The 22,628-nt window shown below is 36.2% G+C and overlaps 5 protein-coding genes across 6 annotated transcripts; 2 read left to right on the forward strand and 3 right to left on the reverse strand.

The window, feature by feature from the left end:
• Positions 1–1,154: 1,154 nt before the first annotated feature.
• Positions 1,155–4,975, reverse strand: LOC110682901 (5'-adenylylsulfate reductase-like 7). The gene is made up of 4 exons (XM_021859251.1): positions 4,578–4,975; positions 2,726–2,907; positions 2,284–2,408; positions 1,155–1,966 (listed from the first exon to the last, which is right to left on the reverse strand). The coding sequence occupies exons 1-4, from the start codon at positions 4,755–4,757 to the stop codon at positions 1,533–1,535; spliced, it is 921 nt and encodes a 306-aa protein (XP_021714943.1). The 5' UTR covers positions 4,758–4,975; the 3' UTR covers positions 1,155–1,532.
• A 1,222-nt stretch (positions 4,976–6,197) lies between these two features.
• LOC110682903 (elongation factor P-like) lies at positions 6,198–12,542 on the forward strand. 2 transcript variants are annotated; one of them, XM_021859253.1, is made up of 11 exons: positions 6,198–6,548; positions 6,636–6,666; positions 6,750–6,763; positions 6,856–6,906; positions 6,980–7,049; positions 7,118–7,184; positions 7,277–7,344; positions 8,098–8,221; positions 9,076–9,115; positions 10,643–10,710; positions 12,192–12,542. In XM_021859253.1, exons 1-11 carry the CDS (start codon positions 6,336–6,338, stop codon positions 12,199–12,201), a joined length of 756 nt encoding a protein of 251 aa, XP_021714945.1. In that variant the 5' UTR covers positions 6,198–6,335; the 3' UTR covers positions 12,202–12,542. The 2 variants fall into 2 exon arrangements, with proteins under 2 accessions (XP_021714945.1, XP_021714946.1); XM_021859254.1 differs by having other exon boundaries at positions 6,980–7,004.
• A 68-nt stretch (positions 12,543–12,610) lies between these two features.
• LOC110682902 (mitochondrial dicarboxylate/tricarboxylate transporter DTC-like) lies at positions 12,611–15,616 on the reverse strand. Its single transcript, XM_021859252.1, has 7 exons — positions 15,439–15,616; positions 15,236–15,354; positions 15,042–15,125; positions 14,206–14,267; positions 13,642–14,003; positions 13,321–13,535; positions 12,611–13,074 (listed from the first exon to the last, which is right to left on the reverse strand). Exons 2-7 carry the CDS (start codon positions 15,350–15,352, stop codon positions 13,018–13,020), a joined length of 897 nt encoding a protein of 298 aa, XP_021714944.1. The 5' UTR covers positions 15,353–15,354; positions 15,439–15,616; the 3' UTR covers positions 12,611–13,017.
• A 1,983-nt stretch (positions 15,617–17,599) lies between these two features.
• LOC110682905 (tubulin alpha-3 chain) lies at positions 17,600–19,768 on the forward strand. The gene is made up of 5 exons (XM_021859255.1): positions 17,600–17,833; positions 17,989–18,203; positions 18,313–18,512; positions 18,614–19,122; positions 19,222–19,768. Exons 1-5 carry the CDS (start codon positions 17,721–17,723, stop codon positions 19,532–19,534), a joined length of 1,350 nt encoding a protein of 449 aa, XP_021714947.1. The 5' UTR covers positions 17,600–17,720; the 3' UTR covers positions 19,535–19,768.
• Positions 19,769–20,602: 834 nt separating this feature from the next.
• Positions 20,603–21,424, reverse strand: LOC110682888 (ethylene-responsive transcription factor RAP2-11). Its single transcript, XM_021859228.1, has one exon. The coding sequence runs from the start codon at positions 21,422–21,424 to the stop codon at positions 20,603–20,605; it is 822 nt and encodes a 273-aa protein (XP_021714920.1).
• Between the last annotated feature and the right edge of the window lie 1,204 nt (positions 21,425–22,628).

Genomic DNA, 22,628 nt, shown 5'->3' on the forward strand with positions numbered 1-22,628 from the left:
TCAGCACATTCAACCCACAATCGACGCCCTGACCTTAAAACCTTAACCAATTCACCGTCTTTCGCCTTCGGAACAAACACCCTCGTCGAAATGCTGCGTCTCTAATGACGGCATCGGTGCCAGATTTCAAACCTCGTTCTTTGCGAGCTAACTCACTCAATTACACGAGCCGATCATCCCACCCTTTGATTCAGCACATGGGTCATGTAACAACTAACAACCCAATTAAATTCACTTCAATTAACACCAAAATTAGTGACGGAAATTTCCCAAATCGATCATCTAGATTCTAGATCATAACACTCACAATAAATTATGGAAAACTAAAAAAAAAAAAAACTTAAAAAACCCAGAAATTAGTGAACGAAGGGTTTCAAGGGGAAGGGGGAGGGTGGTCAGGGTGGCGCCGGGGGAGGGGGAGGGTGTCTGGGCGGCGGGCGGCGCCTGGGAAGTAGGGGGTTGGGCTGAGAGTGTGTGGCAGTGGGAGTGGCCGGTGTTTTTTTTTTTTTCTTTAACCTTTTTTTTTTGATTTTTAAATTAATTAATTTAATTAATTAAACCAACTGTAGAATGACACATGTCCAGTAACTTGTAATACCAAGTTGGATGACCTGTTGGGATTGTTTTGGGTGGATGAAGTATACAGTTGGGATTAATTTGGGTAGACGGAGCAAAGTTGAGATTATTCTTGGCAGATTTTCCTATTAAATAAGGTCGGATTAAATCAAACTTAATCTAATTACTCGAACTAAAGGCAACTTAATTAATATTCTTTTGACCCATATACACTCATCCAATTACCCTTATATAAATAATCTCATCCCAACTACCCTTGGAAAATTACGACCAATACTTTATTTGGGTGGTGTAGACCTCTACCCCGCATAATGTATATATCTGACGTAAGATTTGTTTTTTTCTGACCAAAAAATAGATATAAGTACTTAATAGCTTTGAACTTGTTAGTATTAGTACATGTACTCATTTTATTTCCAAACAAGTGAATGTCCCGGACAATGCCTCAAATTGTTATTTTTTGTAATTTATTGACTAGTGAGGAAAATTTAACATCACGAATCTCATGATATGATAATTAACTATATCCTCTCAACTTTTCTAAATGTTGCAAACTCGTGGGTTGAAGAAAGCAAATCTTTGGGGGCTAGGGGAAAAACCAACAGAGTAATTTTGTCAACTGATAACAATAGAGAGAGTAGAATGGCTTACAAGTTACAACTAAGGAGCTCTAAGTATTGTGATTGCTTCAATAGCACAGTATAACACTAATAATTACAAACACCCCACTTAAAAAAAAAAAAAAAAAAGGAAAGAGTAACTGAGAAATGTGATAAACTTTACAAGATCACTTCAATGATAATTTCTCAGCCTCCGAGAAGTATAGATTCAACCTTCAGTTCAAGAATATTGGAAGAGTAATTAACAACAAATAAAATGCACACTATCTGCCTCTATGAAGGAGTCCTTCAGCACATAGGGGAACATCAACAGAGGAAAAAGGTCTGTCAGACAATTTAAGACTCAATAGATGACGACGGCCTTGCAGAAGATGATTCGCCCAAGGAAACAGAAGCTAAAGAAGAGGCCCAAACACGGGCACTTCTGGCCCCTTCCTGAAAATTTCTAATCTTACATTGCTTCAGCTTACTCCATACTCTCTTTACATCCATTACATGAGCAACACGGGCCAACAATTGGTTTGACTCTCCCAAAACTCCCAAATTTAATTGGCACATGCACAACATCCATAATGCTGTGACACAAGACCAGATTTCTGGACAAATACAGAGGAACCCCCGCAGCACCAGGAATAGAATTGCGAAAACCAGATAGGGTTCTTTCACTATGATTTCTCTCCATGATGACCAATACCATGGTTCAGGTACTATTTCACCATTCATTATGTTCGCGACCTCATTATGGGTGTGGTACTCTGCAGGGCCAAATCCTGATACATAGGAAAAGCAGTTAAGACACGAAATGAAAGCAAAGAAAAAGATTGCACAAATTGAAGAAAAATGGACCCAAAGGAAAATGTGGGCAGGGAAGATAAGACAGCAAGACACAGCCAGAAATTTCAAGAATAATTATACCTACAGGATGATCCTAAAACTACTACCGCAGCAACAATACAATACATACATTCAGCAAGACCCTGAAACTATTAAACACCAGACACTTAACAGTTCTTTATACAAACGGAGCATTATACAGATCATAGGAACCAGAAACAATATACAACTTTCTTTTGCTGTAAGCCAGTACCAGTAATTCTCTTGTAAAAGTGTGCCAGGGAATGAAGCTCTTTGGGGCCATAATAGCGAATCTGTTCAGCTTGGTTCACAATGAAGAGTGCAGGTAAACTGTGGATCCCAAATCTTGATAACAAACTGCAAATTCAGACATTCAGCAAATAAGGAAATTTTGCATGCACACAGGCTAAATTAAATTATATGGTAAAGAAATAGCTCTTCTTTCTCGAGCTGTTCAGCTTAAAGATTGGCCTGACTCGATAGGAGACCACTGATATTCATGACAGCAATATTAACTACCCTACACTGAAGGAAAAGAATCAGCCATGTGAAGCAAGGTCTTTTTTAGAGGCAGGATCAACAGATAATAATATTAAGAGGCCAATAATTATATCGTGCATCAACTCCATAAAGCTAGTAATAAAACATTATAGCACCGCACGGCATTCTCTCACCTCGGCATGACCATTGATAATTCAACTGCTATATGGCCAACTCCTGGGAACATGGAACTCAGAATATCAAATTTAGAGCTCATGCTATTTGAAAATGGAGACCTAGAGTCATAGAAGAGAACAGCAGTATATACATCCTTTGGTGTAGATCTCAGAATTTGTTCGAGGTTTTCTCCATCCACCTGCAAGAAAGGGGGGAGGGGTGGATTCAGGTAAACTCAAGAACTACCTTCTGAAACCAATAAGTCAAACAGAATTGATAAGAATTGCAATGTACAAAACGATAAATCATAAATGTATGATGTTAAAACAAAAGAGTAAAACACATTACAGTTCCTGAAATTGAAATCCGATGAAAAGGAAAGTTAATATTTTTCCAGATAGCAAGGGTTTTTTTAGTTTTTATGCCGAGAAATTCTGACAGGCAAGGGTCATCGAATGTCTTGAAGCTGCTACAACAAGAAAAGCTTCAAGGGTGTACCAATATTTTAAGGTCTAACTAAACTCCAATATAATGTTTGAGCAATAAAATTTTCACGCGCCAAAGCTAGTGGTATGCAGAATTAATGGAGTTGGACTACGATTGGATGCACTAGGATACAATAACGACAATGTAGGCGATGAGGTTTTAACTCAAAGTTATTGAACACTATCGGCCCATCTGGTTCACCCCAAATTATCCCTTTTCCTTCACAGATTTCCATAATTTACCATTTAGAGTGGTATTGGACGGTAGTGGACATTTATGATGGAAAACACAAGTTTGTGTATAAGATTGCATTACCATAGATATTGAGGTGTTGTTTGGTTGACATGGGAAATGAGTTCCCATAGGAAATTATACTTCATGGGAAGTAATTTCCCTTGTCCATTTCCTAGGAATTACCTTAAGTTTATTTGTTTGATAATGTAAGAACTTTGATTTCCTAGGAATTTATTTCCTATATTTTATTAGTTAATTTGATAATTTTTTATTTAAGGTAACAAATTTGGAGAGAGAAAGAAAGAGATTAAATTATTGGTGATAATAATACAAGTAGGCCCCACAATAATCATGGGAATTGAAATTTCCCTTGGAATTTTCATTTCCCCCACTTTGATAAATTTGTGTCAACCAAACAACACATGTACTATTCATTTCCTAGGAAATAGAATTTCCCATGCTTTTTACCTCCAACCAAACAACACCTGAGATGTCATTTCGCTTGCAAACGAGCTGTAAAAATAAGTGAGATGCAATGATAGAAAGAGATCCTCTTTCTAACTATTTATTACGTGGTTAAGTTTGATATTCATTATAATTCAGAAAATCGTACTCTGTATCCTTTAAATGAGGCTCAGTTTAAAAATTTCCCTAATAGATTCTTATATTTTAACAATTTCAGTCACCCATAATAATACTATCAATCTATTACGGTACATAACTACATACTACGGCCTGGGGCATTGAACGGGTCACTAACTAATTCGCCTCTTTAGAAGCTGATTAATTGTGAAGATGTAAAACACAGGCTGAGCAAGAATAATATGGGCGTGTTTTATGAATTCGGTGTTAATTACTGTAACTGTAATAGAGTAATCAGAGTAATCATCCACAAAATCAATACTAACATCAGGAACAACAAAATAGAGATTAGTCGATACGAATCATTTTGGAGAAATTGATGAAAAAACAAGTTATACAGAAATCAAAAAAACAAAAAATTAAAGAAATTCCATGTTAATTGATGATCACCTCTCCCTCCCTTAAAATGGAATGGGAAATTAATAAATTAATTAATTGAAAATGATGAATAATCCGAAAAAGAATCGAAAACCTAAAATGAAGAAAAAGAAAGAAAGAAAGAAAAACCTGGATAGGAGGGTTGAACAATGGGATCTGGCGAGGACATTGACGGTGAAGAAGATGGAGGAAGTTATGAGTATTTGGTGAAGAGTTACATGTCAAAGGATGACAGAACGTCAAGGAAGGCGTCACCAAACACAGAAGCAGCAGCAGCATCGTCGTCGTCAATGGTATCTGGAGCTCCATATCAAATTTCAAATAATCAACACAATCGGCCTTCCAATATTCAAACACTGGTAATTTCAATATCAAAACTCAATTCTTTCAAACTAAAGCAGGCCCTTTGGGTCTTCACTTTTTCTCTCCTTCCCCTCCTTCGTTCTTTCTTTCTTTCTGTCTCTCCCAAATCCCAATTATACATACAAATTACAATTTAGGAACTAAGGACAGAGTCGCGTACCTTAATTATTGCTAAATCTAGGGGTTTTAACTTTTAACGTTTTTCACCCGCATTCTTGGAATTAATTTTTTCATTACATACATCCACTTACATGTAATTTTTATACGGAGTACAATAGATATAATTTTAGTAATTTTTTTAATAGTAGTATTAAACTACATACGCACATATTTAAAGCATGCAACATTCTCGTAAAAAAAAAATTCACAACAATAAAACACACATATTATTACACATATCATTATATGATAAATGGATCACATTTGATTTGGGTGTATACACATCAAACCCGTCATTTAATCTATCAGATGACCCTCCCATCCACCCGTATAGTAATATGTATTGATTTTGTTAAAAACTGATGATAATAAAACTCTCAAATCGACTTAAGGTTAGGTTTTAGAGTATGACTGCTTCATTTTTAGTTTGATTTTTTGTTTCATTTTTCAAACTAATGAAGGTTAAATGCCATACTTCTTTAGCGTGTAATTATAATTAAGATATGAGCTAGTTAGGATCTAATATTTTCCACCTGCAATGTGTGCTACGCACAAAATTTTAATAAAAATTAGCGACGTGTGTGCCATGGACTAAGCAAAGGGTATGACAAGTAAAAGGTATGAAATTTGAGGGTCAAAGCAAGGCAATGCAATGCCAAGCAAGTTAGGGCAACAAGGCTAACTCAAGACAATAAGGGCTAAGTGAGACATCGTATGACATGATAATCAAGGGTGGGTCAAAGCACGAATAAAATGGTTTCAAACACCAACTACGCCTCTCGAGGCCCTTAGGAACCTTTGAATGTACCTCGACGCATAATCTTATCAAGTGTAAAAATATTCATTATCGACCAAGTTGAAAACAAGCCTAAAATACACGAATTTATTCAATGTCGAAGATTTTTTGGACCCAATATCGAAAACTTACGGAATGGTATGTGCGTATGTAGGAGAGCAAAGTAGCTGATATGTCACACTCAAAACTCGTTCGTTAAGTTGATAAAAAGATTGAACAAAAATCACAAGTTTGTTAACTAATTGAGCAAAACTCGAACAACATTATATTTTGAGTGAATAATGTTGATAAACAAGATCGTTTACAACATTGTTCATGTTTGATTATGAGTCAATCAAAGTTAATTGAAAGCTCGAAAAACTGTATTACTTGTATAAAAAATTAATTTGGTATCTTTTTTTTTTTTTTTTTTTTTTTTTTTTTTAAGGGAAACAATTAATTTGGTGTCTTTGTAGTATTTGAACTGAAGAAAGAAAGAGTAAAAAAAAAAAAAGAAAAAGAAAAAGAAAGAAAGAGTCGGAAAGGGGAAGGAGAAGGGGTGAGACAGAAAGGGAACAGGCGGAGTGAAAATGCAGACAGTGAAAACCCTGGTACGCCATTGGCGATTGAGTCATAGTTACAGTGCCAAAATGAATAAAAAAGCATCAGTGTTGGTGGAACGAACCCTAGTGACGACGGCACGATTCGGCAATTCATCATCATCATCATCGACATGGATGGGGTTGTGCAAATCGCCGTGGTCTGTGTATCAGCGTCGAGGTGTGAAAGTGGCCGGGTCCGAGGTAGTTAGCTTTCTTTTTTGTAGATAGTTAGCTTTCGATGTTTATTACCAAGTATTAATCATTTATCAACAACTTGAATGTTTGCAGGTGAGAACGGGGAACATTGTCCAAAGAAAAGGTACTTTCTCCTCCAGTTATTACTTGCTGCTTCCTCAACCATTCCAATCTAATTCCTTGTTCCTTGCCTTTCTCTATTATTAGGCCGCATTTACCAGGTACTCTCTTCCTTTTCTGTTATTTTTTGATTTGATTCTCCATATTATCATTCTTATTATGGAGTAGGAGTATCATTCATCTTCTTCTTCAGGTTATTAAAGCACAACACACTCAGCATGGTAGAGGAGGGGCCTCCATTCAGGTTCATTTTCATTCACTTTTATTATTGTTGTTTATCAAGGATGCTTCCATTCATGGAATTCTCTATCTATCAGGTTGAGCTTCGCGATGTCGATACTGGTAACAAAGTTACTGAAAGATTTCGTACCGATGAATCCCTTGAAAGTACGCATCTCCTCTATCTGTATTCTACTACACTCACTCACTCACTAATCGCATTCCCATTTCTGCAGGGGTATATGTTGAAGAGAAGACTTTCCAATATTTGTACTCTGAGGGAGATATGGTAGTCTTGACAGAGTCAGTGTGCCTAACATTTTATCTGCCCTTTTTATCCAACTACTTATAAACTGCTGAATGTTCTAACCTTGCTGGAAGTGTATTTGCATCAGCCCCGAAACATTTGAACAGCTGGAAGTGCCAAAAGAATTGTTTGGAAAAAATGCTGTCTACCTCAAAGGTGTTTTTTTTATCTTAAATCCTGATCTGCTATAGAATCTAACAGTGCTATGTTCCTCATATCATCTCTTTTATCTTCACCATTCTTTTCTCTTTGCTGGTTGAGTTTCTTCATAGCCTTTGTTATGGTTATTCATTTTAAATTAGTAAATTATTAGCTAACTAAGTTTTTGAAGGATGATGAGGGTTGATGATTTGTGTGCATATGCTAAAATAGTCTTTCCATGGCATCTATTTTAGTGAAGTTGAGAAGATATACTTTCAGATCCCACTAAAAGTTCTTGAAACCATTCTAGGGGCACAATATCTATGATTTTAAGTCAGGCTCTTAAGATTTAGCCCATAGAATTGCTACAGAGCAGAGGATGACAGGGGCATGTGTGAACAAAAAGAAGGAAAACCTAGATCATTATTGTATTGTCAAGAGGATTAAAATTGTATGGTCTGTTATACATTTTAGAAATCACCAAACTTTTGCTATATGATTTCAATCTTTGGAAAAAAAATTGTTATGGATGGGCAGAGGGAGAATATATAGTGACCTCGGGAAAGTTGTAAGCATGAGTAGTAGGCATCTGATATTAGCTACAACTGACCTCGTAGGAATAATGTTGAGGCAGGCAGACATTCATTACTTCCCTTTAAGGCCGCTAATTTCCTTTGCAAAATTTCTCAAGTCAACTGTAAAAGAACATCACTCATTATTCTACGATCATTATCCATAGATCCATGATATGTTCATTTGATGATGCAGAGGATATGACAGTTAGAGTGCAGTATTATGACGGGAGACCGATGTCTACAACAGTACCTTATCGTGTTACATGCACTGTTGTTGAAGCACAAGCTCCTATGAAGGGCCTCTCCGTGAATCCTCAGTATGCTTCTACTGATCTTGACTTATCTATATAAAGTTTTCCCCAACAAGTTTTATGCTCAATTTTTGCTTTGTGTCTTTTGTCTTACATCAAAAGTTAAGTTTCATCATTCATGTTTATCTGTTTAGGTTATTTGCAAAGAGAGAATCAAGTTGAATTTCTTGCTTGTTTATTATTTTATTTTATTTTATTATTATTACTAATTAAGAGTTTTACTTCAAAAAAAAGGTATCAGAGTAATACAACTTTATACCAAACACCAAAACACTATAAGCAAATTAACTACTGGTCAAACACCGTTAAGTATCAGATTTCTATTTAATGTTTATTTTGTTTTGTTCTTTGCTTTTCTCCTTGAGCTATTTTAGGTTGACTTTCAAATTCTAGATTAATGAGGTTGATGCAGTTTTCATCTTGCCATTAGATGATTCCTTACAAACAATTAATAAAGGTGCTTTGATCTAAAAATTATGAAATTCTGCATATAATGATGAGTAGCAACTGTGTTGAAATTGTTGCTGCATGTTTGTGTTCCTAGTATCTCATTCAATAAGTGTATTATTTATGGCTCACTAATGTTATTTCAGTGAAAGGATAGAGGGCAGAAGTCGTGGTACTGTCAGTTTTATTCTTACACTAGTTCATTTTGTACTGTGGTACTTATTTGTGAACATGCACCTACTGTAGAGTATCTTTAGTATAACCTATTTTCAGATTGATTTTTGAAATCTACTACGGTAGTAAAAAAAAGTGCTATGATTTTTTATATGTTGCCTTCAAAAAGCTTTAATCTGCACTCTTTTCTCACTCTTTTGTAGACTTCATCATTTCTTTCTTGGCTTGCTCTTTTGCAGGTACAAAAAGGTTTTACTGGATAATGGCCTAACTGTTCTTGTAAGTAAATATATATTGTTTTTATTTTTTGATTGATAGGCTTATACTGTAGAGTAAGTGACTTTTTTGTGGCAGCTTCAAATCATAGCAGATTCAAATCAACATAACATATGAGAACTTTCAAGTTCTAAATACCTTGTCACATAACATTATTTGTACCACTAAAAGATTAAGTGTGGGTATAAGGGTAATTAGATTAAACTGTACTTCCTTGGCTCTTATGGTTAAGAGCTTAGGCTGCATATTTTGTTTCCCCAGTTTCTACCAGCTGTTGAAATGGGGACAATATATTGGAATCATTAATTCATTATGGAGTATGACCTATGCTGAAGTGGCCCCTAGCCCATTCCTAATTTTCTGTTCCTGACTCACTGATCCAAGGGAGTGCACAATTGCTTTAATTACATTAGTTTTTCCCTGATGTTAGGATACGTTAATATGATACCCCAGCCTTGTGGTTTTGGGTAGCTTTCCCGCTCCCTTGTTGACATTTGTCAATATTATGTCCTATTGTCCTGTGTAGACTAGGTCACTTATTTTATCGACCTCTGGATTCTTTTATAGATTATGACATCGACCTCTTGCATTTAATGTCATAGGTGAGAAAAAATTTATAATTAGGGTCATTTTGTTAACTAAATAAAAACAACGATTACCCTTTCAGTGTAGCAGTTGTTTAGGGTTACCATTGAGAATTTCCCATTTTATTTTTATTTCCAATTCTAATATCTTGATGACGTTTAGATTTTGTGAATTTGAATTACAATTTAATTCAAATGTGAAGCACTGAGGCATATGAATTTCAAATAATTGTTTCCAAAAAAAATAAAAGGCGCTGTTAAATTTAATGCATCAAACTTTAGCCTTCTCTCATTTTGTTACCAAAAACTACAACCTGGTTAAGAATTAGCATCAATTAATGTAGGACGAACTTTCGTTGTTAAGAATTAATGAACTTTTTTTTGGCACTGTGAGAGTAAGGCTATGCCCCTGTGTCATGCCAACGATAACATCTATACTGGGTACTATTTCACATAATATAAATCATGTTTGAGCCTTTGGGTTATGATTTTGGTTCTTCTCCTTTCTAATTGGGGATAATATGCTGTCTTGCTGATTATAATTAATGATGATTGTTCATCTATTGGCACGAATGTTGCTAGAATGCCTAGGATATTAAATCAATTTGGTCAATGACATACTATTTGTGTTATCTGTGAGCTTCTCCATTGGTCTAATGGACTTTAATCCTACTAGAATTAAGCAATAGAGGTTATTTCCAAATGGGTTCAAAGATGCTTGCTAGATATGACTCTTGCTTAAATTATGATATGATTTATAATTGATTTTTACATTAATTTGCTAAAGTTGCTAAGTCAATATATAATGTTTTTTCCTGTCTAAGTCCAATTCTCTTGCATCTCAGCTTATATTCTGCCTTTTCTATTGTCTTGTTTATTTCTTTGCTATTTTTATAAGACAGGGTTGCATTTGATTCACATTTTTACCTTTTCTCTTTAAATCCAGGCTCCTCCATTCATTGTGACTGGCGATGCAATCGTCGTGAATACAGCTGATGATTCTTATATTACAAGGTGACATCGTTACAGTTGCCCAAATTTTGGCACGAATGTTCCTTTGAATTTTTCCATTTCTCTGTGTTATTGGCAGTTTGCTTGGCATATTTTCTATAGAGATGGTATTTTTAGGCGTTAGATTATTCTTGTTACTTTCCCTCTGCCCTAGAAGAATATTTCTCATTGACTAACCTCACGCATCAAAAGAGAATGTATAACATGCAGCAAATATTGACTTGACAAAGACAATCTTGTATCCTATTAAAAAACTTAAGGATTTTAAACTCTATTAATGGCATTGTAGGTACATGGCAGAGAAATTGTACATTAAATTGATACTTGTATGTTGAAACATTAGTTGTTGTATGAGGGTTTCTCAAAATAGAAAGAAGGAATATATACATAGGGACTAGGGAGTATTTTGTAATTATCCCATATTCCCATCTTGTAGTTGTCTTGCTTTTAGGGATTGCTATTTAAAATCTAAGCATTATAGCTCCAAGATTCCTTGTGTACTTGATATCTTGGTTACCAATGATACTGCTCATATAAGGTTCAATCAAACAACTGTATTCTTAATAGTGGTAGGCATGAAATTTGCAGGAAGTTGTACTGTGGGAAGGTAGCAAACTCATTTATTTGTTTGACAAAATTACTAGGACTTATGGGATGTAAAACCTCTTACGACCAAAGTTACCAAACAATTTTAGGCCTTCCCGAGATATGCGATTTGCTAGATAGTTCAACTTTCCACATCTGTTATTGGAACCTGTTTAACCTGATATGAGAAGAAAATGTCTTTATAATTGCTTGCTGTGGGACTTGCAGTAGAGAATATATATTTGGGAGAAGGAATGCAGATCATCCATAAAGCTTTCAACTGATTTTCAGCTGTTATGGAATTAGTGGCATGGGGTTGTGCCTCCATGTATTAGGAGGCAATACTTGATTGATGGGCTTTGAGTTCATGTGTGCACAACCAGTTGATTCATATGTGAACCACTGACTGGTTAATTTGAACACTTTTAAAGTCATTTTTGGTGTAGAAAGAACCATATAGGCTAGTATGTACTATGTAGACAAGATTTGGTAGCACCCACCAAGGCTTTAACCAATACAGCTAATTGGCATCCACAACAATTTTGAATTTGAAGTTAAAATTGTTTGTTTAGTCATTTTCGCGATCTAACTGGCACTTATATGACAACAGTTAATGGTTAAAGAGGCAAGTGTGCTACTGCTTACCTCTGATCTGAGGTGTGTGGAATGTGGATGAGTGGATCTCTTGTTCTTGAGTCTGGAGCTTAAATTTTCTACTTCGAATACCAAGATTTAATTTGTTTAAGAAAAAAAGAATTGTAAAAAATCATGATTCAGAGTTCTACATAGACGAGCTTTCAAATTGGATGTCAAGTTGATGATATGGAAGGTTTTTGTATGTACACATTTTTGAGGATTTAATGTTGTGTATGGCGCTAATTGTTGCATATTCTTTGCAGGGCAAAGTAGGAATGTGTACATTCTGAAATTCAGCATACAACATCTTACTATGAAGATATTCGTCGTGAAGATTTTAAGATGTTCTATTGTGACAAAATGTTACTCCGTAACATGATATAGATGAGCTTGAATAATCTGCGTATCTACAGTGGAATTTTTTTGCTTTTCCATGTAAATTGTCTTTTTTTTTTTCCTTCTGCTTATTGGTTGAAGGATTTTGCTGTTATATTAGCATTAATATTGGCTTCTTGTTTCCGAGTGATTTGTTTGATAACTGTACGGATTTGTTTATTAACTTGGGCGATTTAGAATAATCAATCCAATTTCAGAATATTTCTAGGCACCTTGTATATGAACATGTTGCCCATTTAAATTCTGTAAATACACATGCATGGTGTTCACATTGTTACAGATAATATTCAACGTTTCAAATGACACATATTGCACTTTAGCAGTAGTATAGAGTTATTACAGGGAGAAGTGCTATGTTGACCAACATATAATTGTGCATTGTTGACGAATGAACATCAGAATAAGGGGTCAGAATGTGAAAAATGAAAGGTCATGACTCAATCCAAAGCAGCACAGAGCATGGTGATTCTATACTTTATAAGTTAAGCAAAAGACTAAACTGTGAGTTGCAGAAAGATCCATGCTGCAGGTATCCTATTATTTATCATACGAAGTACTCAGTACAAGTACTATTTATTTTCCTTCAGAATACTTGGCAAGTCTCATCTTTGAAACTCCGAGGAGCAGAAATGTTGAGACAGCAAAATTGCTGGAACTGTCGCTTCAATCATGTCAATCTTAAATGCATAGGTACTACAATCCCACAGATGTCTCAAACTTCTGGATTTGATGGAGGAAAATCAAGGTCAACTGCATAAAGTTGCACAGCAACTATCAATTAACCACAGCAAAACAACATGACTAGTGGCGTAAATTATACTACATACAAATAAGCAAACTGAAATAGCAGGGAGCAAATCAGAAGCAGTTAGCTAACTTAGCTTAGAATAACAAATCAAACGCCTGCACTGCAATGCGATGAAGATGAAGGAAAGGGATTTGTGCCGAAAGAGGGCACTCAGCCCTGGGGGAGATGAGAAGAAGTTAGTAACTCACCATAGCGTGGGGTGCAATTCTAACACAATAAACAGGGAACCCGGTATAGAATTTGAGTGGCCCCCCAGATTTCAAGGTCTTCATGGCACAATCTAATGAACTTGTATAAGGGTACTTGCCCTCTGCATCTGGTTGCATTTTTTGTATTTGTGTTTTAACATAGTCAAATGGCAAACTGCAGGCCGAGGCAAAGAAACCAGACACTGCACTGGCTCCTGAACCAATAGCAATAAGAATTGGAAGTTACTACATACTGTACTATATTATATATGGGATTCAACTAAATATGTAGATCATAAAGTTGGTGACCAAGTAATTTACCTAACACTGTGGAAGTTTCTGTTAAACCAAGGGAATCCCGGAAAAATTCGACACTTTGATCATAGGAGGCAAGCATACCCATGTTAAGCGCCATGGCTCTGACGATTGTAGGGGCAGCTCCTTTCCATAGTGCCAAAACCCCTTCATCAGCAACAATACGGACGAGTGCATGGAATGCGTTTTTGTAGTGACGCCGTTGTGCCAGTGGTAAGGTTGCATCAGCTTGCATGCGGATCAGCGCTAAGTCTGCTGGGCTACCAATACATGCTCCAATAGCACCAGCACTCAAACCACACAAAGCCTTTTGATATAGGGGTAGAGGCTTCCCGTCATTAGCAGCAAGTGCTTTGTTGGTCAAAATCCTAATTATAAAGAAAAACCGGCTAAGTTGAGGGGTGGAGTTAGGTGGTTGTCATTTCGGACACAGCCAAAAATGATTTCAGAAGGGTGTAGTACTATGCTGTGGTTCATATAAGACTTGCTTGCTGCTTGGCAGAGGAATGAGTAAAGAGAGAAGTTTAATTCAGCAAAAGACGACAGAGTGCTGGAAAACGAGAGACTGACCTGAAAGATCCTAGACGGGCAGTTGTATAAGTGGCTTGCCTTAGCAAACCTGCGGATAGACCCTGTAGCCTCCAAAATAAAAGTACAAATTATGATGAGTATTGCATTAAAAAAATTAGGCTAATAGGGTAAGGAGTAGAACTTGGTATCCTTTCTTCTACTACTTGTTACGATTATGTACTACTTGCAAGTTCAACTGAAGCAATGGTTGTAAACTTGTAATTAGGCTACATCAAGAGAAGGCTGTAATATGACCCCTGGATTTACGGTGGATTTTTATTTCAGAAGTTGGATAACAGAAACTAAAGCTAAGCATGATGTAATTGGGCAACTAAGCTAGTATATGTATGTTTAACTTCCTGATGCAATTGTAGTGCACGCATCAATCATTGTGGTGGGAAGAATCCATATCAAAGTAAGGCTTTTAATTATATCATACACAAATTCCTTCCTAACAATACCACCCCCATGATTACCTTTATATCCCAATCCCATACTCACACTTTGTCATATTTATTTATGATTAGCAATAAGCAATCGATTCACATACACAAACATACATACAATATGTCTACAAAGTTAGTAGTAGTCAGACATGATTTTTTAATAGATCGATCATCAACTACTGTTTTACCTGTATTAGTCTGAAATCGCAACCAAATGTGGGCTTTTTGTTTAAAGTGATATATTGGGATAAGCAATACTTAGGTTGTAAGGGTGAGTGAGTGTGACACTATTATAGCACTCCGTAAAAACAATACAAGTAGAAGTAGATGGAAATGAATATCTTCTCAAAAAAAAAAAAGATGGAAATGAATATGAGTTGAAGAAGTAACCTTGTAAAAGGCAGAAAGACCCTCATCACGTAGCATATTCTTAGTCACATGGACTGCAGAACCTTGTCCCAGCTGAATTCTCACCTATTTAATTTGATTATTTAATCTTAATCATGCAATAAAAAATAGCATATACAAGTGTAAGAAAAGTATGTAGGTAATTTAATAAATAAATGAAATAGAAAAAAGGGTACCTTGACCATATCAATGGGCTGAATGACACAAGTAGCAAGCATACCAGAGGCACCTCCATTCACAAAGGGCTTGACTGTCTTCCATACTGATGCTGTGCTGCTTTTCTCCTCTCCCATTCCTTTTTATGAAACAGAGAATTAAGTAATTAGATGCCAAAGGAAAGAGATGAGAATGAGAATGGCTTATTAGTTATTACTCGTACTGTATCATCTGATCTGGTATGTGGACACATCAACAATAATCTCACACCTCAACTATTCTACACCTCTTCCTTCTTTTTAACTTACACAACACCATCCACACACTTGGAACTCTAACCCCTTTTTTTCCCAAGCGCGTAATCACAACTTCACAAGTGTCGCTTCTATTTTTCAATACTTTGGGTTGAAGATGAATATCTAACAATACTCCATACATCCATCATTCTTATATGGTAAAGGTTTGGCCCATTAAAGGCATGAAAGACAAGTTCATTTTGGGCCCTTTTAGAAAGAGCCGGAGAGGTTTCTTATTGGGCCCTTTCTTATCATCTGAACATGCACCTTAAGAGTGCCTGCCCACTTGCAATTGGTTTTAAATGACGTATTTATTGTTGTATGTGAGTCCCACTTGTTATCTACTGTAATGGTCAGTGCCAACCTATGTAAGCTGTAAAATACAAGTATATACCATATCACATGCCTCACATGCATTTATCAAATTATTAGACACTGTTTAGTATTCAGTCAATACTAAATAAGGCATCGTATTCGTGGTAATTAACTAATTAGAACTATTTATTCATAATCCTAACATCCTAATTTAATTAAGCAAGGACCACACGTGCATGGGAGTATATTGGCAATAATAAAATAGTATTACTCGTATCTAAAAAGAGTATTAGTGTATTATTAATTAATAAAGGCGGCATTTTTGTAATTGCTGATTGAGTGCTGTAGAGTTGTATCCACTCTGTTTGGATGAATTTTACTCTTTATCTTTTGCGAACGAACATTCTACTTTACTATTCTGAATGCAGTCATAACTCATAACATATGATGATATACTTTACTTTAATTTAATTTAGGTACACAGGATTCAAGACAACTAAGCTGCCCAGTGGATGTTGTGATGTTATCCTACTTAAAACGTCAACTTGCCAATCTTGGCTTTTTTTTTTTTTTAATATAAAAAATATTTCAGAATAGTTCAAGAAAAATAAATTGATGAAAATGTTGTTAATGAGCGCAGTACATCCAAGGTAAGATGAAAGGTCCTTTTAGTGAAAGTTACAGTGGGTTGGCCCAATCCATTTGAGATTGATTTGTGAGCAGAGGAGGCCCATTTATTGCTGGCACCATATGGCACCCGGGTCCTACTCTTTCATCCTACCAAGCTACCATCACTGCTTTTTTTTTTTTGGTTTTGTTTTCTTGTCTCTTCATAGGAAAGCTAATAGATGTTTGTTCCGCAATTGTCATTGACTAAAATAGGAATGAAAATACTTATTGAAGCTCGTTGTATAACTCATAGGATTATTAACCAAAATATAATAGGATAATTGGAGATATTAAAGAGTTTTGTTTTGAATAAAATGAATATATGATGCTTGGTTTACATATAGGTGTCCCCTACATAATAAGCATTAAATGAAGTAATATTAAGTATATAACATACCCTAAATGAGAATGAAAATATACTCAAATGTTTGTTATAATGTATAAGTAAAAGGGTGTGACACATATTTATTTGTTGGGATTGTTGTATATCAACATATGTATATTGATTAATAAAATTAATCCATTCATTATATTAAAAATGATAACACTTGTAGTTGACACAATATTTTAGGCAATAAGGACAATAAGTGAGTTGCTAACTATATATAAATAAGAATTACAGATCATAGTGAAAGAAAAATAGTATTGATCTATGTTACTTGGACTCTTTATTTCACTTCATGTACTCATGTCGTACCCTCGACACTCGGACACTTCATTTTCAGTTCAAAATCATGGAATTTTTTCACAAAATAGCCGAGTCAGACGCTTGAACACGTACCCGTGTTTGACATGGTACCCGAGTCCAAGTAACATAGGTATTGATCATATTTAATAGTTAGCTAACTATAACTATAGGTATAGTAAATGAATTAAGTGTAAAAGTTAGAGAAAAAAAAATGTAATGTCTAATATGTTACATTTTGACAAATGTTAGTGAAACGGATAGATTAAAAAGAGTGTAAAATGGAGCAGGCTATGGGCTGTAAGATCTGAATCTGATGGAAAAAAGAATAGCCAGGAAGAATAGTGGTAAAAAAAATCCAACGTCCGTCGGTTGGGTTTGGGACAATATAAAAATAAAAATAATAAAAAGAAAGGAGTCGTAGCTGTTATAATCAATCAAGTGGGAAATAAAATATCTGAAAGGCAAAGCAGAGTAGAAAGAAGAAGAGGGATCTTGAGTGATTGAATTCATTGATACCCAAAAAACGAATAAGAAAAGATGAGAGAGATAATAAGCATACACATAGGTCAAGCCGGTATCCAAGTTGGTAATTCATGTTGGGAGCTTTATTGCCTTGAACATGGCATTCAACCTGATGGTTTGATGCCCAGGTTTGTTTGTTTTTTCAATTTCATCTTATTACACAAGTATGTTCTATCAATTTCATCTTATTACACAAGTATATACAAGTATGTTTTATCAATTTCATGTTTTCGATCCATACATACATATTATCAAGGAATTATTGACAAAATTAATTATGCAGTGATAGCACAGTCGGTGTTGGGCATGATGCTTTTAACACATTCTTTAGCGAGACCAGCGCTGGTAAACATGTCCCTCGAGCCATCTTTGTCGATCTCGAACCCACTGTCATTGACGAGGTTCGAACCGGCACCTATCGCCAGCTTTTTCATCCTGAGCAGCTTATTTCTGGAAAGGAGGATGCTGCCAATAACTTTGCTAGGGGCCATTATACTGGTAACCTCATCTTACACCCTTGTTTTTTTTTTTTGTTTCTTTCATAATTCTTATTATTTGAATTATTAATTGAGTACGGAATACTAGCTAAGTAATTTTACATTTGCAGTTGGCAAAGAAATTGTGGACTTGTGTCTTGACCGAATCCGGAAACTGGCTGACAACTGCACTGGTTTACAAGGCTTCTTGGTCTTCAATGCTGTGGGTGGCGGTACCGGCTCTGGTTTAGGCTCTTTGTTGTTGGAACGCTTATCTGTTGATTATGGAAAGAAGTCTAAGCTCGGCTTCACCATTTATCCTTCACCTCAGGTTCCTACCTTTTCCATTTCCTCCTCTGTGTTTTTAATACCTACATAAACTACGAGTATAGTATCTGTTTTGATGATTAACCAATTGATTTCTAATGCCAGGTTTCAACAGCAGTTGTTGAACCTTATAACAGTGTCCTCTCCACCCATGCCCTGCTCGAACACACTGACGTTTCTGTGCTATTGGATAATGAAGCTATCTATGATATCTGTCGTAAATCATTGGATATTGAAAGGCCCACCTATACCAACTTGAACCGTCTAATATCTCAGATCATATCGTCCTTGACAACTTCCTTAAGGTTTGATGGAGCCATCAATGTTGACATTACTGAATTTCAGACCAATTTGGTGCCATACCCCCGGATTCACTTCATGCTTTCGTCTTATGCCCCTGTCATCTCCGCTGAGAAAGCATATCATGAGCAGCTTTCTATCCCTGAGATCACCAACGCAGTTTTTGAGCCCTCGAGCATGATGGCTAAGTGTGATCCAAGGCATGGAAAGTACATGGCCTGCTGCCTCATGTACAGGGGAGATGTTGTGCCTAAGGATGTTAATGCCGCTGTTGCTACCATCAAAACCAAAAGGACTGTTCAGTTTGTTGACTGGTAAGGCCAAAGGTTATGCTTCAAGATTAGCATGAATTTTTAGCTAGAGAGATAAAGAGAGGATTTCAGCCCTTTTACTCCTTTTTTGTTTCTGTGTAGGTGTCCAACTGGCTTCAAATGTGGTATCAACTATGAGCCTCCAACAGTTGTACCAGGTGGTGATCTTGCCAAGGTGCAACGAGCTGTGTGTATGATCAGCAACAACACTGCTGTAGCAGAAGTTTTCTCACGGATCGACCACAAATTTGATCTCATGTATGCCAAGAGAGCATTTGTTCACTGGTATGTTGGTGAAGGCATGGAAGAGGGAGAGTTTTCTGAAGCTCGTGAAGATCTGGCTGCTCTTGAGAAAGATTATGAAGAAGTTGGAGCTGAAGGAGTGGATGACGAGGATGAAGAGGAAGAATACTAATGTGAATTTCCATGATAATCATGGACAGGATGTGTTGAATGCCCTAGTCACTGTGTCGACTTTGAATTTTTCAGTGTTAATCTTTTAGTGCTTCAGGCAATGAAATTATAGAATATCGACTCCTGTAGTGGATACATGTCTGTCTTGTTGAACTGAATGATTTTCCTCAAATGTAGTATCTGTTTCATGACGAAGTCATCATTTAAACTACTAATAGTTGTTTCTCTAGAATTACTTCCTCCCGCCTCATGTTCTTTTATGTGGGTCTATCCTAACATATGCAGGTTCACTTAATTCATCCCTCGCAGTATTAAGCCAATATAAATCATGTTTGTTCTCCTGCATGCAAAGTGTTTAATTCTGTTCTATTCTAACTAATCTTTTCACTTACTCCTAGGTTTCAACTCTATAGTACAAAGGGTTTAGCTTTTCAGCATGTAAGCTTTCTTTTATGGAGGCTGTTGAATGGAATTTCTGATGCAGGACACGCTTAATTTGATGTTCTCTCATTTACAGCTGCTTTGGTCAAGGTAAGTTTGGTAAGGGTAGCTGAATATGCTTCAGACAAGATAGCAACTTGTAAGTGCTACGGAGTAATATGCTAGTACTATATGTTTGCTTCCTAAGGATAATGTGAATTTGTGATTACCTAGAAACCTAGTTTGTTAACAAATAAAAAAATATGACAATCTGCTTTCTGTGATAATGCTGTGTAACTCCCCGCTCAACCACGAAATAAGAATGTTGGGAAACCAGGGGGGGAAAAATTACAGTGAGAAAAGAAATATATATCGGTCCATCCATAAATGACAACATAATACAATTGGATCTATTGTAAAAATTCACATATTCCCTAATTGCGACTCCCTTTCTTTGAAGAAATTAAGTTCTAAACTAGAAGGAAGCAAACAAGCAATGAACCTGGTTTTAGATGATCAACAGTGCTTGCTGTCATATTTAGGGAGACACTGTCTTCCTATGTTTCCCAGTGGCTATACATTTGTAACAGGAAAAAAATCCATGAATTAAAGAGAAAACTGGTACGATGTGGGAAAAATAACCAGACATTTAACCAAGACAAAAATTATGATAGAGCATGGGAGGGTCCCAGCTAGGTGTAGCAGGATCATCGTTTGAGTTGCATGCATTGAAAACACTCTGCAGGTAATCATTCACTCCATTCATTGCATAGAGTGATGCTGATATCTGCCTCTCTACCTTCATGCGCTCGAATTCTAGCATAGCTACCTCATTGGCATTGCTCGTCATCCCTCCTGCTTCGATCGATGTGGTGAAGGTGAGCTGTTTTGTAAACATTTCCAAATCATCATCAGGAATCGGAGGAGGGAACTGCTGGGGAAATGCCCACGAGCAATCAAATTGTCCACTTACATCTGGCCTATATGCATTTTCATCCAGTAATTGACCTGTAAAACTGACGGCTTGGCTGAGAACCAAGCTAGCATTTGCAACATTATCAGCTGCCTTCATGCTTGATGTGATTATTGGAGGAGTTGGAGGTGATTGGTTGTTGTTTCTGATCAAGCTCTTTTTCTGATTGACTAGGTTTCTGATTCTACGAGTGAGAGCAGAGTTGGCATTGCTTGAGGTTGGAGTATTGACAAAATTGGTTCGTGTGTTGGAACCGCGAAGGAGGCAAGCGGCTTCATCATAAGCCCGAGCAGCCTCCTCAGCTGTGTCAAAGGTGCCTAACCAAATCCTTATCTTCTGAGTAGTGTTTTTGATTTCTGCAACCCATTTCCCTGACGGTCTCTGCCTGACACCCACAAACTTGTTCTTGGTGGGAGTTTTGCTGCTGCTCTTCACCTTATTACATGTCTGTTTCAGTTTGCTCTCTTTGTGCTGTAGCTGCTGGAATTGAAATTCCATTTGCAAAAAAGAATTATTGATCTCAGAAATGAGGGCAAAAGAAAAATGCAAGTAGCTAGCAAGATTAAGACTTGGAGAAGAAGCAAAGGCAATATTGTTTATATACAAACACGGTAGTACAGTAATGAAGATGATAGTGGGAGCCTCGTCTTTTGCATTCCTTGTTCATAATATGTAATTTTAGAGCTTATTAAGAGTCAATGGAATGAGTAAACAAATCATAATTTATTTTCTCTTTCTTTAGAATAATAGACTTCGTGCTCTACCTCTTCTTTCGAGCTGATAGTCATTTAATTTTATTATCATTACACATTTACACAGACAGACATTCTCTGTTTGACTGCTTCAGGTTTGTTAATAGTACGTACTAGCTTAATCAGTAGGCAGAAATTCATTCGTGTTACCAAGTAGCAGTACATCTGAAAATCCTTTGTGTCAGGTGTGCGCCCAAAGGATTCCAGGGACTATTTGTTGGTTTTATGGTTTATCATTAGGGAGAGGGCTTAATAATTTCGTAGCATAAGATATAATTTAGCTGTTTTTCCCATTGATCTGCTAATGGCAGTTAGCAGTTATACCTTAGCAATGACCAAGTAATGAGAAAGGAAAAACTTGATTATCATTTAGATTTTAGATCAAACCCAAATGCAAGGTACCAACAGAATTAAGAAATTACTCAGTAGATTTAGCTAATTAGCCTATTATTCAAAGAAGGCTGATTTTTTAGAGAAACTGATCTCATAGAAGTATAGATAGGAGACATGCTCAATTACAGCTGCATGATCTGTGATCTGCTGCCAGAAAAGCAAAGAATCATCATCTTCTAAAATGTGACGAGGCAAAAAGGCTTTTTGTTTAAAAAATTATGCGTATCAAACAAAATACAATATTATAATAGGAGTCGATGTATGTTAACTAACTTAGTTGGTGTTAAATATTTAAGGATGATATTCAAAAAAATGAAAACAAATGCCTTAAAAAAATACAGTGATAGGAATCCAGTTATAAATTTGTAGAAGAGGAGGTGGGGAGCAGGGGCGATGGGGGGTGGTGGAGTGGGGACCCGACTAAGAAAGAGCCAATATTCATATTCATATTTTACAGAACTGGGTCAAAGCAATTATAATCGTGGTGGCACGCAATATGGTCTCCCTAAATTGATTAATTTAGTCTCATTACTATTATTATAATAAAAACAAAATCA

Source organism: Chenopodium quinoa, unplaced genomic scaffold (genome assembly GCF_001683475.1).
Source record: "Chenopodium quinoa cultivar QQ74 unplaced genomic scaffold, ASM168347v1, whole genome shotgun sequence".
Lineage (NCBI taxonomy): Eukaryota > Viridiplantae > Streptophyta > Magnoliopsida > Caryophyllales > Amaranthaceae > Chenopodium > Chenopodium quinoa.

Excerpts from the sequence above, each read along its gene's own strand:
- LOC110682901 (XM_021859251.1), bottom strand. The coding sequence starts at position 4,757 with ATGGAGCTCCAGATACCATTGACGACGACGATGCTGCTGCTGCTTCTG. Across the intron at positions 2,908-4,577 it reads TGTTCAACCCTCCTATCCAG|GTGGATGGAGAAAACCTCGA; the intron begins GTTTTTCTTTCT and ends CCTTTCTTGCAG. Across the intron at positions 2,409-2,725 it reads TTATCAATGGTCATGCCGAG|TTTGTTATCAAGATTTGGGA; the intron begins GTGAGAGAATGC and ends CTGAATTTGCAG.
- LOC110682903 (XM_021859253.1), top strand. The coding sequence starts at position 6,336 with ATGCAGACAGTGAAAACCCTGGTACGCCATTGGCGATTGAGTCATAGT. Across the intron at positions 6,549-6,635 it reads TGAAAGTGGCCGGGTCCGAG|GTGAGAACGGGGAACATTGT; the intron begins GTAGTTAGCTTT and ends GAATGTTTGCAG. Across the intron at positions 8,222-9,075 it reads GGCCTCTCCGTGAATCCTCA|GTACAAAAAGGTTTTACTGG; the intron begins GTATGCTTCTAC and ends GCTCTTTTGCAG.
- LOC110682902 (XM_021859252.1), bottom strand. The coding sequence starts at position 15,352 with ATGGGAGAGGAGAAAAGCAGCACAGCATCAGTATGGAAGACAGTCAAG. Across the intron at positions 14,268-15,041 it reads GTCTTTCTGCCTTTTACAAG|GGTCTATCCGCAGGTTTGCT; the intron begins GTTACTTCTTCA and ends TGGAGGCTACAG. Across the intron at positions 13,536-13,641 it reads AGAAACTTCCACAGTGTTAG|GAGCCAGTGCAGTGTCTGGT; the intron begins GTAAATTACTTG and ends CTATTGGTTCAG.
- LOC110682905 (XM_021859255.1), top strand. The coding sequence starts at position 17,721 with ATGAGAGAGATAATAAGCATACACATAGGTCAAGCCGGTATCCAAGTT. Across the intron at positions 17,834-17,988 it reads CCTGATGGTTTGATGCCCAG|TGATAGCACAGTCGGTGTTG; the intron begins GTTTGTTTGTTT and ends TTAATTATGCAG. Across the intron at positions 18,204-18,312 it reads TGCTAGGGGCCATTATACTG|TTGGCAAAGAAATTGTGGAC; the intron begins GTAACCTCATCT and ends TTACATTTGCAG.
- LOC110682888 (XM_021859228.1), bottom strand. The coding sequence starts at position 21,424 with ATGGAATTTCAATTCCAGCAGCTACAGCACAAAGAGAGCAAACTGAAA.